This window comes from Danio aesculapii, chromosome 6, assembly GCF_903798145.1.
Source record: "Danio aesculapii chromosome 6, fDanAes4.1, whole genome shotgun sequence".
In the NCBI taxonomy this organism is placed as follows: domain Eukaryota; kingdom Metazoa; phylum Chordata; class Actinopteri; order Cypriniformes; family Danionidae; genus Danio; species Danio aesculapii.
The window spans coordinates 33,136,620-33,152,980 of NC_079440.1; the positions used below are offsets into that span (position 1 = coordinate 33,136,620).

A 16,361-nucleotide genomic window follows, 5' to 3' on the forward strand; every position below is an offset into this window, starting at 1 on the left:
TGCCATAATAACAGTAAACTACTAAATATTACTTTAATTAAAAACCTTAGTATGTTGCCTAAAACTGAATGTAAATATGTCTGAAAACATGGACATGCATTTTGTTGTTATTTTAAGTTTAAAATGACAAATTAAGGAAAGAACAAGGACGAAATACCATCATCAGTTTAAAGTATAAAACTAAAATACTGAAACTATAATAAAATATAGATGCAGAGAAAATGCTATTGTTTCTATAGCTATATTAAATTAATAATTGTTTCATCTTTACAAAAATAGCTCAAATCAATAGGTTTGATCCATTCTAGGGATAATTTGTATGAATTCTTTGTCGTTTAAGAACAAACATGTGGAAGAAAGAGATTGACATGTTATATATATTCATGCTTTGTCTTTAATCACTTCATAGAAAAGTAGCTTCAGATTTTATTGAACACAATATACAATATTATTACCATACATTGTGTGAAACATTGAATATTCACCTGCAACAATGTGGGATAACCAGACGATAAAAACTCATCCCTCATGCAGATAGCACTAATTCTGTTCAATCCTTTTGGACGCAAACGGGACCAAAAGATCTCAAACATAGATTAACAAAGTTATACTGACAATTTGAATTTCAAAACTGCTAACAAGGTCAGAAAAATAGTTCACATTAGCACAAATAATTACAGAAGATCACATTGTCGTAATTATACCGCTTTCACATTGTTGTTCGGAGATTGTGACGTTGGTGAGCAATGCCTCCCCCTGCAAAAGTGCATTTACAGGCCGCTTCTGAGCCGTTTTTAGCAATCTCCATTCAAAATGTCGTCAATATATTTGAGGGCCACGTTTCTGTGAGATACTGATTTATCGATGTTACACCAAACAGTGATACACAAAGCTTCTAATATCCGACAGATGTCTACAGTATGTATTTATGTCTTTATATCTACAGACTCTCCCCGTTACCGATGGGTCGCGTGTCTCATAGGCTACTGTTCTGGGCAGTTGAAAATTGTGCAATATATTCATACATAGTATATATAATATATATTTATTTATATTAAAACATAAACAATGTTACTAAATAAAACAGACTCAGTCCAAGAGCCCACTACACAAGAAACACCACCAATTTTCGGTAATGCAAGTGCATATAAATTAATCCATTTACAAAGAAACATTATTTCTATGTACAGTTAACGGTAATAAATACACTGTTATAAACAGTAGAGGACCGATCTGAGCGCATATAAACAAAGTGAATGGAAAGAGTTGTGAAAAAAAGCGTGGGCTGGTGATTGAGCGACGCTCGCACACACAAACACAGTAATGTGTCGACACGTACAAATGTGCGCGCAAACGTACTTTTGCATGCTACTTTGGCCATTAACTGTTGAGACTTTGAGCGTAAGGTAGGTCAAGTACCTTAAAGCATGAGCCACACACAAACGTGGATGTAAAGGATGACAAAATGTGTGAGACGACAATGCTAATTTCAACCAGTTCATGTTGAGAGCTGACATTTTTTTGGGGGGGGAGATTTTCGTGAGACAATTATGAGATCAAGTCAATGTTTTTACAGTGGGCCGAAAGTAACGTTCTGTATATCAAAGTGTGTAACAAAAGCTAGTTTTGACAGATTTTTAAAAAAATTACATATTTTTACGTATTGTTACGTATTTTTACGTATTTTTACGTATTTTTATGTAAATTTATGATGGTAAGGTGGAAAATGCTTGCTGTGCGGAAGACGAATATGATGAATTGAAAGCAAATTAACGAATTTACTTTGGCTTCCCCTTTGATTTTAGAACATGATGAGACCGTCCATCGAGATTTGATTCCTTTTAGGGTGCTTGTATTTGTTTCTACAGTAAATGGGGTCTTCATACTCAAGGGCATCTAGTTTGTTTTTTCTGTGCAACGACGCAGATTTCTTACCCTAATGTGAATGGGATGATTCCAAATAAACAGAAATTGTGCTCATAGTTAAAAAGTCCGACACAATGTAGATCGAATAAACAGAAAGTGCCTCTTTCATCATTTCAAAGTTTTCTGATCGTTTGTCAGACGTTTGGATTATTAAGTTCTATTGCCAAACAAAGGAAGACACTAAGATCTCTCTCCAGCGTAGATATAAAACAATTCTGCATGTTCAGTCTGGTTTGCTTTAGAAAACAAAAACATTTCGACATACAGTTATACTAAAACGTGTTCAATAAATAAAAGACTATTAAAAAGACAATAGTAAAAAGGCACACAGTCTTTAGACAAATGGTACAGAAAAGTAAACAGTTTCTCTCTTTACAAATACTTGTTCTTCAGTAGTTCGTGTTTGACCTCATCACACACCCATAGCTTTACAAAAAGTCTGTGTTGATACAAAAACAACAACCAAAAAAAAAAAAAAGAAAAATCCTCTCAGTAGTGTCTACTCCACACCGCCTGGTAAACAAACAAACAGACTGTCCGCGTTGGCCCCAATCCTTCATGTTTATCAAAGTCGCCTGTCAATTGTTCAGGTCCAAAATGTCTGCAGCATTTATTTCCTGAGAGCTCCCACCAAACTGTCTCCAAACGTAAGTGCAAGGAGGGCAAGACATCCTCCTCCCACGAGGGCCTAAAAAAGCACCCCATGTGGGCTTTTTAAAAAGCATCAACTGCAAGATTGCTCCTCTCGCAAGGGGAAAAAAACAGCTACCGCCTATGCAAGGACGACAAATCCTATGTGTCGACCGGTGAGGCGTCTTCTGTAACTATCTGGATGTGTGTAGTGGATTCCATTTCTTCCCCTCTGTCTTCTTCTGCCTCCTCTTCCTCGTCTCCCTGGCTCTGTTCATCTTTTTCCGTGCCTTCCGAGTCCTCTTCTTCTAGTGTGAGCTCAAACTGAAACTTGTCAGGACCTGAACTCCCACCGTTGCCTTCTTTGTCGGGCTGGTAGAAGGGCGGAGAAGGGCTCTGTGGGATCATGCTCTGGTACCAGTTCCGATTATCCTCCAGCGTGTCCAGGATATCCTGGGCATCCGGATGGACCAAGTCTGCCCAGGTTTCCCACAAGGGATGGACAATGTAGTCGATGAAACCCACCTGAAGAGAGAGAGAGAGAGAGAGAGAGAGAGAGAGAGAGAAAAAATCATTAGATGTTGTAGGGTGCTTTGAACATGGTTCTGCAGCAACTCAGACAGGAACTAACCTGTGATTTCTCCACAGAGGCAGTGTGTTTGTCGCACATAGGGCTGATTTCCATGCCACGCTCTCTCTCTCGGTCACCCTGGTGAAAGAACTCCTCCATGATGCGGTCAGTCCACTGGCGGTACAGCTCAAGAGACTTGGTGGGATTGCTCAGATCTGCGCAGTGAACCATGTTCCGCAAAACCTGGAGTAAATTCACAAATTCAAGCAACTGTAAGTCATCATGGTCTGAAGTTCACCTAATAACTGTTTTTTTACTGAGGGGAATGGAGATCAGGAAGCCCTGTACCTGTATCCTGTCTGTGTAGTTGTCCAAAAGTAAGACTCCCGAACTTGTCACTTTCTTCGTCTCCACCATGGTCTTCAGATCGGCCAGTAAGCTCATGTGTTTAGACATGTCTGTGGCTAGTACCTGTGAAAAGGAAACATTGAACAATTATGTGTTAGCATGTAAATCATTCCAGGGCTAAAGAAAAAGGAATGAAGGAAGGAAGGAACTCACCATGTCGATGACCATCCTTCGGAGTGACGTTCTCTGTTTCTTTGTGAGGTTCTGGAAGATGTCACAGTTGTCCTCTTGGAGAAGCTTGAAGCCCACAGCTAAGTGGTGGTTTTCCAAAACTGACTCATCATTATACATGAGGGCTAACTCAGAGTCTGTGAAAAAAATGAGCAAATGGGACATTAATCCATGTATCTCCATAAAGTCTGTGCTTAAAGTAGGCTGGGGATTGAGAATACTCACTTGTATTGATGAGGAATTGGTTTGAAACACCAGGATGGTCCACATCATGGATGGCTGCTGCAAAAATAGCTGCCAGGATTTCAAGATCGGTGAAGACAGCCTGTTTAGGAAAGATAGAGAATGTTGAGCTACATGTTTCCTTCGAAGAAAAAACCTGTGCCTAAAGAAAACAAAGAGATCTTACATCTAGTGCAGGTGTGGACAGCAGGATGTGAGTTGACTGGGCCACATCAGCAGCGTGAAGACTGTTATGATAGGCCACATCTTGGTGGTAGTGATCCTCAAGGGTCATCATATACGTCACAAAGGTATCTGTCGGGATCTTGAAAGTCTTAAGCAAGTCTCGTTCCTGTTACAGAAAGAAGGATCATTAGTACATTTCTCAATGTTTGTTGAAAATTGTAGGAAGTCATGGGAAACTGAACAGAACTGACCTGGAAGATGGCGTACATAATGCAAGTAAGAGGCCGGTTGTTTGAATACTCTGATACAGTAAAGATATTCAAGCCCCATCTATTCAGATCTTCTAATTCCTGGAAAGAGAAGAGTCAGGAAATGAGATTAAAGTACATTTTCACATCGCAACGCACTAAAGAGCAAGTATTAGTCAGCCTTCTCTCTACCTTTGACAGTAAATCCTCTTTGTCAGTTTTGACGCCAAATCGAGCGATGCCGCAGTTGAGGCTGGGCCCGTGGGACACTTTCTTCACACCACTGATCTGAGTCATCAGCTGCTGTTTTTTCTTCTTCTCACGGGCTTTCGGTGTAGGCGAGGGAATCTCCACATCGTTCTGTTTGTCTGTGAGGAACAGTAAGAACCCAATGATTAGAACAACCTGGTGGTTTTTAGCATTACACACATCTTCATCTAAAGCAGACTAGGATGTTCGCAAATCTTTCTACACATATCATTTACAAGTGTGTCAAATGCTGGCAGATCACATTCCAGATCACTCAATCTCTTCATTGTAGCTTCCACACAGACTAGACACATCCAAGCCCGCACAAAAGGCCATTGTTTTGAAACCGGTGGCCATGTATCGTGTTTCCCTGAGTGACGCAAGTAGATGCTTTTGGCCCAGGTGCAATGCCACAGCTGAATAGCTCGCATCTGCACTATGTGTGTGTGCTCCTCAAAATTCACTGCCCTCGAATGCCAGAACAGACACCCAATTCAGAGCGCCTTTGCCACTGAGCTATTCAAGCAGGGCTTGCCCCTCCTTTTTCTTTTCCTCCAGTTCCACTCTCCATTTTCACTGTGACAGACCTGTCAACAAACTACAGGGGAGCTCGTGTCTGCCTCATATGGCATCTCCAAAGGTCAACCCTCAGAAGATATCAATTGACAAACAATGGCGGCACATCTCGAGGGCACAATTGCAGTTGAAAATGGCATAAGGCCTTTAGGTTGGGGACTCCCTCATGTGGAAAAGATAATCCAATTCCTTTCCAAGAAACCACAGGCCGGGAGAGGACAGTATTCTTAATTCCATTCTCTCAGTTATGGCAGATAACGTTGTTCTCTTTTGCAGTAAAGCTCCGGCACGCCACTGAAAGACTGCGATAACACCTGGTAATAGCCGCTGGCGTGATGGGGAATGAAAAGAGGTGAAATATGAGGGTTGGTTAATTCATTACAGTCATTATCCTCTTCACTCGCATGTCTCTGTTAAACATGAACCCATGCAGTAATAAGCTCGGCAGTCATTCAGATGGACTTATACACAGAGTGAAGAAATGCAAGACATCCTATTACGATGACGAAATGGAAAAGAGATGGGGATAAGGGAGTACTTGTTTCTCTTTCATCTAGAAAGCCTCTATTTTCCTCTCCTTCTCTTGTGGTAAAGAAGCTTGATCAAGAGAAAATCTGATCTCGTACAGCTTTTGCAATGCTCATTAAAGCCAATTTGCTTGTTTTTTTTTCGCAAACATCCATCAGAGAGATTTTTTCCTCTGCCTCCCTCCTTTCAAGAGTTCCATGTCTTCTTTTATGTAGAAAAAAAAAAATAACCAAAGGCAAGCCACACGTGCAGTCCGTTTGCAGATATACGAGTTTGGGAAAAAAACAAATACAAAGAACAAAGGAAATGGATGCTGTGTTTGTGTGAGACTTAATCTCACTATCTCTGCTAAACTCATGCGTTTTGAGGCAGATAGTGAAATCATAAGGAGAGCAGTCACACGTGACACAGAATACAGATGTTTTTCAGCTAAAATTTAATCCCAGGAATATCAAACCACTTTAAATCCCAAATAATCTGGTCATAGCAAGAGCATGTACACCAATGATTTAGCAGGCATTTTTTAAATGAAAATCTCGATTACTTTAATAAGACAAACATATATTTTTAATCCAAACTGGCCTTTTTTCTTTGTCACCATTTTTTTTACTTTTATTTTGTTACATTAATGTTTAAACTAAGAAAAAAATCTTTAGATAAATGAAACAATTGAATTCAATTATTATTAACATACTCTAGTCTTTGTTAAAGTTTACTAAAATAAGTCATTTTCTATAGAGAAACCACATTTCATGCCATTAAACCCTCAATTTCTTTCCCATTGGTGTTCAAAACTATGATGCGACTGCGGCAAAAACGCAGGAATGTTTGTGTGTTTAGACGGGGCATGTGAAGGCGTCTCGATGAGAACACAGGAGCTGGATGAGTCACAGGTTCTCTTGCCTGGATGTTCCGTGCTGGGGGTTCCACCGTCAGCATTGCTTTACAGCAGGATCCCATCCCCCTCCATCGCGCCCTCCCTCCTTCCCTTAATTCCGCTCTCCTTTCCACCCTCCCCTTCCTCTTTTCCAACTGCTGCATTGGGGATCTCTCTCCTCATGCAGAAACCAAAGTCTGATGCCATATCACGGCATTCCATAAACAAATAAGCCTTTGTGCTGCATGTTTGATCTTTTAAAATACAAATAATTAATTGATGCCATTTCTTTTTTGAATTTCGTCACCGTCTAACGGTGATTCGAATCCGCAGTTCAGCTCTAGAAATGACGCAGCCTAAATTCAATCCACACTGGTGCATACTGTATGTAGGCAATGCTTAGCGCTGACTGCGGGTGTTTTAGTGTAAGAGTGTATATGTGTGTAATTACCTAGGAAGGTGTTGGAGATAAACTCTGACACCTGATTTCCAGATCTGCTCATCTCAGAGAGGTGCGTCAGCTCCCTGTTCAACATTCTCTTGAACTGGAAAAGATAAAGATGGAGAAAATATTAGTTAAAATTCATGACAAATAATCAGCTTTATTAGGTCTTTAAAATAGTCCAAAGTCCTGCAAAATGGCATATTTAGCCATCTTTTGTATTGACATAAAATAAATGTAATGCGCAATGTGCTACGGAGTAGAGAATGGTAAATCTTTGCATTAAAATTATGATTTTAAAATTAAAATAATAATAAAAAATATAATATCTTTTTCTAACATTGAATAATGCATCTTTAAAGATATTAATATATATGAATATATGAATATAAATATATTATACACATAATATATATAAATATATAAAAATTAAGCAAAAAAAATATTATTATTTGACAAATTATTATTTTTAATTAAATCTCTAACCAACACAAACCCAAAAACGCAATGCAGAAATTATGACAGTGAAATATTGTACTAGAGACAAGGTGGTCACTGCTTGAGATTCATTTATAAAATACAGTTTTCAAACTGTCGCCAAGTTTAAATGAATATTTTACAAAAGTAGCATATTTTTCTGTAGTATTTGTACCAAATTCGAAGATGTGCTTCCAAAAGATGCATTGTTCCAAAAAATAAATAAACAAATGCATATATAATTAAATAAGTCAAAAAACGGCAGCCATATCCTGCGCCACATCTCAGATTTTTTTTTACGCTTCATCAGTACAAAAGGATTAATCCCAAAAACAACCAACACAACTCTGTTTTCGACACCCAAATCAACATCTCGTCCAAAATAAAACAGATTCATGCCAATAAAAGCCCCCCAAAAGAGCTGGGATATCGACATTCCAGTACAGGATGCCACACATCGAGACACGCTGTAGGTTTTCATCCTCAACGCTCTTCTAGACCACCAACAAACACCGAACCAAAACCAGCCTCCATTAGCGGACCAAAAAAAACAGCAACCATCATACACACCTTAATGTAACCCCAGGATACAGAGAGAAGGTAATTGGCCTCAGGCATTTTGGATTGTATTCAATCTGCCGAAATCCACAACAGCGCACTCCTATACCACGAAGGAAAAGAGCTAGAAGAGAGGCAGACGAAAGGGATTCTTCGGGGTGGAAAAAATGAAAAATCCCCTCTTCTCTCCTCTCCTACTCTGCTTGGTATGGATTAGTAGCTGAGGAGCTGATGCGAGCCGTCTTGTTGGCGGCTCTTGGGCAAATGGCTCCGGCGTTGACTCTCCATGGTTTCCGATTGGTGCAGGGGGCCGATGGAGGATGGGAACACCCGTCCTGGGCTCGCTGGAAGATGATGATCCAGAGAGAGCGATGGCCGGAGCTGGAAGCGAAGCGGAGGGTCTGAAAGTGCCACTGAATTATGGAGGAGATGAAGGAGCAGTGGAGCAGAGGGAGGGAGGGATATGGGAAAAAAACACTGGGATGCTGATCTGCCTGGAGGGGGGTCTTCCTCTGCTGGATTAGTGCCGCTCCGCTGCTGCAGTACGCTTGCACTCTTTCATCATGTAGCTCTGGCTCTCTCTCTCTTACGCGCTCGCCCCCTCCCTCCCGCGTCTCTCCCCCGGTCTCGAGTCTGTCAGCCCCAGCAACATGCACCACAGCCACATATGATTTGACATAGAGATGGCAGAGGAGGGGGGAGCCCCGCTTTGTTATGCAGGGGAGGGAAACAGCCATGGAAAGACACAGAAAGAGGGAGGTTTTAGGACATCCTTATCGACTTGATGGGATTCCGAATCGAGTATAACTTTAAGCCTATTTGTGTCTGCTTTAGGATTGGTCTTTATTGCATTCCCATATTGAGTCCAGTGCTATTTTTAATCGGACGGTGTATATGGTGTTAGAGGAGACTTGGATAACTGCTTCTCTTTGTCTTTTTTCGATGATATAAACACCCCCCCCCCCCCCCCCCCCACACACACACACACAACTCTTCCTCTCTCTATCTCTCGGTCTACATTGGAACACCAATTACACCAACATCCCAACGCCATGGCAACAGCGTCATGTGACACGGGCTGCCGCTGAGGCTTCCCTCCCTCCCAAGCCTCCAAAGATGGCTGACCAGGAATCACGAGGACACCACTGCGTCTCAATAACACCTGCCAAATCAAGCCCCGATTTATCAGAACGGGGCGGAGGCAGGCAGCCAAAATCGATAAGCAGTCCTTGATACAGCTAATGCAGGCATAGTCCACTGACAGGGAAAACCCTTGTTGGAAAAAAAAAGATAAAAAAAAAAAAAGCTAATTAGGATGGTGTTCAGATGATTAAGCGTCAGCTTCTCTGAGCATCTTAAAAGCAGTAAACCAGACTGTTGGACTTGCCTATGATGGATAAAATGGTGCAGTTTTAAAACCACCAGCAAATGGATGAAGTAGAATTTACTCAGAAACTATTTTTGGAGTAGTAAGACTGATGAACAGTTTAATTTGTTTTCCTTAAGTTAGTCTTTGCTTTTAGGAGCTAAAAGGACTGATTCACTGATCCAAACTGTGAAATGCGTGTGTTTGTGTGCCTTCGTGAGAAAAAAAAAGAGTGTGGGAGGGAGAAAGGGAATGAGGGGAGAAAAAGAAAGATGGAGAATGGTGGAGAATCTCTGCATTATGCTGCAGTGGGGGTTCCTCGCGGTGTGTGAGACGTCTAGTCGGAGCTGTAAACAACTCTGACATATCAAAGACGGCTCACATTTCTTCGTATCATCCATATCCATAAATCCATGCGAGAGACTCTCTCTACAAACCCTGTGAGAAATATAGCTATGGGGGGCTACTTTTGCTCTGAGATGGGTAAAGCGTGAATGAAGGTAACAAAAAGATTTAGATTTGGAAAGAGACTAAGCCGAAAAGAAAATGAATGAATGAATGAATTTAGATAGAATTGACAGGACTCTATTTACAGTTGAATTCTTAACTGTCCCCCTCAATTATTAGCCCCCTCTTTATTTTTTCCCCAATTTCTGTTTATCAGAGAGAAGATTTCTAAACATAATGTTTTAATAACTCATTTCTAATAATTGATTTATTTTATCTTTGCCATGATGACAGTAAATAATATTTGACTAGATATTTTTCAAGACACTTCTATACAGCTTAAAGTGACATTTAAAGGCTTAACTAGGTTAATTATGTTAACTAGGCAGGTTAGGGTAATTAGTTATTGTATAACGATGGTTTGTTCTGTAGACTATTGAAAAAATATAAATTAAAGGTGCTAATAAATTTGACCTTAAAATGGTTTTTAAAAAATTAAAAACTGCTTTTATTCTAGCCAAAATGAAACATTTTGCTCTAGAAGAAAAAACATTATCAGACATACTGTGAAAATTTCCTTGCTCTGTTTAAAATCATTTGGGAAATATTTGAAAAAGAAATAAAATTCAAAGGGGGTTAATAATTCTGACTATTACTGTATATGTGCTGTTATATATTTTTTGTCATTACTAGTTCATTTAAAAGTGATTTTAATACAAATATTCTCTACTCAGCATCCTAGTTATTAATTAATGAAAGCTACATTACAATTAAAAACAAGCCAATGTGGTTTAGAATGAGTACCACAGCAAAATATCCATAATTTAATTATTTCTTTGTACAGTAACTGATGAGATTTGAGTTAGACTGTTTTAAAGATTGTAAAAATAATAACTGGATGCTATTTTACCGTCTCCACTAGTGGGCAGTATAAACCTACAGATGTTGAATGAGATAGATTAGTTCAGTCCCCTCAAACTGTTTGCCGGTGGCATGTTCAGTTAGTTTGTACAGTCATTATGACCTTGTCTAACATATCAATGTATTTGACTGTGGGACAGACGAGTTAATCAATCCTCAAAGTACTTTTCATCTGTCCTCTATCAGTCAAGCCAGTCAAAATTGGATTCCTAGTTTAGTGTCTTTCAAAAAAAATTAAAAAAAAAGTATCTAAATGTCTTGTGTACATCATCAGGTAGGGGAAAACCCTCACTTGTTTTTTTCTGGTCAGAAAACGGTGGGAGTTTTGATTGCACTGAATGATGTCATTCGAGAAGCACATAATTGCAAAATCGGCAAATTCTCAACAGCCATTGATATATGATGATGGCTGGAAGGAGACTTTGAAAGACTGTGACGCACATCGAGATGACAAACAGGTTCTCTGGTATATTAGACCGGTATCATCAATAATGACATAACAGCTTCTGAAGAAATCATCAGCTCTTTGTGTGCCAACCAACACTGCCTGAGGACACAAGCCCAACGTTTTCACTTCCTCTAAAATTCTCAATGCATATGTATGTGAAAATCAACATAGGAAGTGGGTGAGGGAATAAATCACTTCTTAAATAACAGATTAGAACACATTACATGCATTACATCCATACAATCAAGAGCATTTTATAATAATAAAAGAACTCAAACTGTTTAATAAAAGACAAAGACTACTTTAAGATGATCAGGAAAAAAGTCAGCAAAAATTAAAGTGAATATTTGCAAAACTATTTCAACTCCTTTCAACTCATGCAAGTTGATACTCGTGCTCAATCTACAACCAGGCTCATTTGAAGGAACTTTTTTAACACTAACAGACTTTCGGCTTTTGGTTTAATTGATGTAAGGCTGCACAATAGATCCTCTTTAAGTTATACCTTTAAGACCACAGCGTACACGACCATACCACTTCATCCCTACAGCCCCACATGTAACTTTTCAACACAAAGAACTGTGCAAAAAGTTTCCAAGCACTCACTTTTCCCCATCAAGCACAATTAATATCAGAAATAAGCATTAAAAACTGCAGAAAAAGTTGAAAACTACTTAAAACCACCAGGATAAGTCCTCGAAAAGTCCACCAAGTCCCATTCAATGAACGGCGCACCAACAACTTTTAAAAGCATAAAACAATGGGAACTCACCTTTTCCCAACAGTTAACTTTTCCGGCCTTTTTCTGTTCTTTCCTCTCAAAGCAGCAAGCTCCCATTTTAAGTTTTAAGAGTTGAGTTTTCTACGTCCTGTTGGCTGTGAATGTGTCACCTCGGCTGTCTCGAGCCTTAAGGTTCGGCGTTTGAGAGACGCAATAGTATTACTGACTAAGTTTGAGCTGTGAGCGCTGACTATCCTTCACTGTGTGAGTGTGTCACTGTATACACACTCCCCCTCTCACCACAGCACCGCCTCCTGACACACACACATACACAACACACACACACACACACGACTTCTTACCCCATTGCAACATAGTTTATAGGGTAAACAGTATGCTCTGGAGTCAGATCAAGCATACTGACGGGATCTCTTGAAGTCATCAAAGCAAACACACACTCGCATATACTGCTACACACATGCAGATCTGAGGGAAATCTGGACTTACACATCACTAAAATGTCATTTTTAAAACAAAATTAGACAAATTACATCTTTAATGTCCAAACTGCTGCTTCTAGACAGCAAGGAGATTATTTAGAGGATGACAGAAAACTTTTAAGCATGATGCTTTTTAGAGTTTTCTCCGGAAGGCTTATTTTTTATGTCTCTATTAAACTTTATGGTGACATCAAACTAAATAAAAGAAATAGCCATGTGCATATTCTGTAGTTAAAACAAGGTTAATGTATTTAATGTATTAAAGTTTTTAATATATTTAGTCATTTTTTAAGTAAAACTACACACACAAACACATGCGCGCAAAAAGGACGTTGAATGCATATTTGCATGCGGTTTTCAAGGTTTTACTACAGAAAATATTTTGTTAGTTTAAAAATTTGCTCTACAACATTTTAAAATATGAATATTATGTAACATATACAGTTGAAGTCAGAATTATTAGCCCCCCTTAAAGTTTTTTTCTGTTTTAAATATTTCCCAAATGATGTTTAACAGAGCAAGGACATTTTCACAGTATGTCTGATAATATTTTTTCTTCTGGAGAAAGTCTTATTTGTTTCATTTCAGCTAGATTAAAAGCAGTTTTTAATTTTTTTGGTCAAAATTATTAGCCCCTTTAAGCTATATATTTTTACAAACCATCGTTATTCAATAACTTGCCTAATTACCCTATCCTGCCTAGTTAACCAATTTAACCTAGTTAAGCGTTTAAATGTCACTTTAAGCTGTATAGAAGTGTCTTGAAAAATATATGGTAAAATATTATTTACTGTCATCATGGCAAAGATAAAATAAATCAGTTATTAGAGATGAGTTATTAAAACTATTATGTTCAGAAATGTGTTGAAATAATCTTCTCTCCGGGGGGGCTAATAATTCTGACTTCAGGGGGGCTAATAATTCTGAGGGGTTACTAATTCTGACTTCAACTGTATCTGTTTCTCTGGTAAAATGTTTATACAAAAATATACATTTCTTTAGAATTTAAAATACAAATATTGTCATATTTATTTAGTTTTTTGCAGAATAGTTAGAACATTATAATATTAGTATTGTGTTTAATTGAATAATTTATTGTGTTTAAGTATGGTGTCTAAAAATGAATATAAACATCTCTGAAAAAAATGTATCTGTTTTGTTATTTTCAACCATGATTTTATGATGTAAATCACAATACTTTATTTTACATTTAGAAGAATTATCTTCAGTAGTTTGCATAACGAAACAATTTCTACTGAGCTAAAAATGTCTAACTGGGCAGTGAACTCACAAAGATATAATAAAAGTCAGAAAAGTAACCAAAGCGGTCAGGAAAGGATATGACGATGTGACTGAATTTGAGTTTTCATGGCCTTGGACTTTAGTATCTCTTTAAACTATTTTGTGGGCTCACTATCTTTAAAAAAGTGAGTCTGCATTTCTGTTATCTCAACGGGAATATCCAAGTTGACTGTAACAGAATATATACCGTACATATACACTGTAATACCCAAAAAGTTAAGGTAACTCAAACCATTTGAGGAAACCGATTGAAACAAACCATTTAAGTTCAAGAACTAATCCTAATGAGTACTGTGAACTTAATCCATTTGAGTAAATGAAGCAATTTGAGCACAGTAAAACACAATAAATGAAGAGAACTCAAACCAACTGAGTACTGTAAAACCCAATAAGTTAAGGCAACTCATACCGTTTGAGGAAACAGATTGCAACAAACCATTTGAGTTAAACTAATCTATATGAGTACTGTGAACTTACTCCATTTAAGTTGAAGTAATGAGGTATTTTATTAACTCATTACCTTCAACACAGAGTTCAAAACTCTTTTCAAAAGAGTAGAATTACTTAAAGTCAATTTTGAGTTAACCACACTCATTTCATTTGATAAAGTTGACTGTTGGGCTTTACAGTGTACAATATTGTCAGAGAAATCCTGGAATTGATACTGCAGAGATTCTACATGCACACATACTTGAAAGTGTAAGGCACATTAGGTGACACAGACATTCAAAAGGCCAGCAAGAGGTCAGATGTCCTGGTACTCTCTGTACAACACTGATGGCTATCTTTACAATCTATTTCCACAACTCACACAAAAGCTCCCAGAATATGAGGATTTCTTGAGCCAGTTGTGACACACTAACAGGCTTTGTGATTGACCTCTTTTCTCGCATATTTATTGTGGCATATGCAAGTGACTGCAGCGATTTTTAGTAAATTCACATATTAATCTTTAGATTTGTGTACAACATTAAAGGCACAAATTAGTTAAATAAATAAATAAATAAATAAATAAATGAATAAATGGAGTCCAAACCTTTTATTAGTTTTTTTTTTCCTTCTGCTCAACATGAAAGAAGATATTTTGTAGAATGTTGTAAACTGTTATCAATTGACAACCAGAGCAGGAACAAATCAATGGTTACCAAATTCCAACAACCTTCAAAAACCTCCAATTTTGTGTTCAGCAAAAGGAAAAATAAATAAACTCATAAAGAGCTAGAAACCACTTTATTTATTTATTTATTTATTTATTTATTTATTTATTTATTTATTTATTTATTTATTTATTTATTTGCTTGTTTATTTATTTATTTGCTTGTTTATTTATTTATTTATTTATTTATTTATTTATTTATTTATTTATTTATTTATTTATTCATTTATTCATTTATTTGCTTGTTTATTTATTTATTTATTTGTTTGTTTAGTTATTTATTTATTTATTTATTTAATTTTCAGGTTGCTTATTAAATAATACATTTACATAATTTTGATGTTACCATTTTAAGATTAATTCTTATATTATTTAATATTAGTCATTGCATTAACTAACATGAAATAAACATATAGAAAAATATATGGTAAAATATGGTTAAATGACACACACAAAAATGGGTAAACAGTCAAAAATAAGTCAAAAACAGTCAGCCTGCAAATATGCATCAATACTAAACCCAGAAACCACATTTTAAAGATTTTTAGATACACTTTTCATGGAAAGCAGGCCAAAAACACTGACTAAGAAAATTCTCGTAGTGCAAGTTGTGGCTCATCCCTAAACACGTCGCTTTCCTGTACATGTATCAGTATGAGTGAGCCTGTGTGCGGGAGTAAGTGTGCATTCATCTCTATTGTCTGCAGTAAAAGTCCCCTTGCTGCAGTGTATGCCTGTTTGACGTCAGCAGAAGGAGAAACAAACAGGGAGTGCGGCCTTGCCCTGCCATACAGTACTCACTCCCATTGTAGTCTGGACCCAGCTAGAGCTTAGGAAGGAGACAGGAAACCTGAGTCACAGCTGCAGGACCCTCATACACACACACACACACACATTCACACATACACAAACACACTGGAGCTATGCTAAGGATCACATGAGATGACATTGACAGAAGTGTAAAAACAAAGTGCAAAACAGATGATGCACAATGCAGGTTGAAACATGCGTACGGAAGTCTGTAATACTGACAGAGATTGAGCTTGTGATTTCAGCAGATGTTTCACAAGGAAATTGGTAGTTTGTTTTTCAAATTTAATTATGTTGTTTATCATAATGCTTTCAATTTACGGTAAACCTGCGTATGCTGTGTTTTCAAGTAAACTATATTTAAGTAATTGGAAGGGTCTGACTTTATATTAGGTTGCATTAACTACTTGGTGCTTACATCAAAACAATGTACGCATTCTGTATCATTTTGTAAACCAAAACACTTTTGGTGATATTGAGGTGGGATTTAGGTAGGTTTAAGGGTGGGTTAAGGTGTAATTGTGCAACAATGTAATTAGAATTGTGATTACAGCAATTAATTACAAATGTATTTACATGCAGAGAATTTTAAATATATAGCTACAATGTAAAAAAGTATAT

At 37.6% G+C, this 16,361-nt stretch overlaps 1 protein-coding gene across 6 annotated transcripts in view; it reads right to left on the reverse strand.

Moving 5' to 3' along the window:
* Positions 1-377: 377 nt before the first annotated feature.
* Positions 378-16,361, reverse strand: part of pde4ba (phosphodiesterase 4B, cAMP-specific a) — a 303,391-nt gene continuing 287,407 nt past the window's right edge. For 4 of the 6 annotated variants that reach the window (XM_056460025.1, XM_056460026.1, XM_056460027.1 and 1 more), the window contains 9 exons: positions 7,044-7,137; positions 4,555-4,730; positions 4,366-4,464; positions 4,116-4,280; positions 3,932-4,031; positions 3,689-3,843; positions 3,476-3,598; positions 3,188-3,370; positions 378-3,081 (listed from right to left, as the gene is read on the reverse strand). In XM_056460025.1, the coding sequence (XP_056316000.1) occupies positions 2,719-3,081; positions 3,188-3,370; positions 3,476-3,598; positions 3,689-3,843; positions 3,932-4,031; positions 4,116-4,280; positions 4,366-4,464; positions 4,555-4,730; positions 7,044-7,137 (1,458 nt within the window). In that variant the 3' untranslated portion in view covers positions 378-2,718. Of the gene's footprint in view, positions 3,082-3,187; positions 3,371-3,475; positions 3,599-3,688; positions 3,844-3,931; positions 4,032-4,115; positions 4,281-4,365; positions 4,465-4,554; positions 4,731-7,043; positions 7,138-8,081; positions 8,226-12,023; positions 12,234-16,361 lie in introns of those variants that run through there. The other 2 variants (XM_056460029.1, XM_056460030.1) reach the window with 2 other exon arrangements.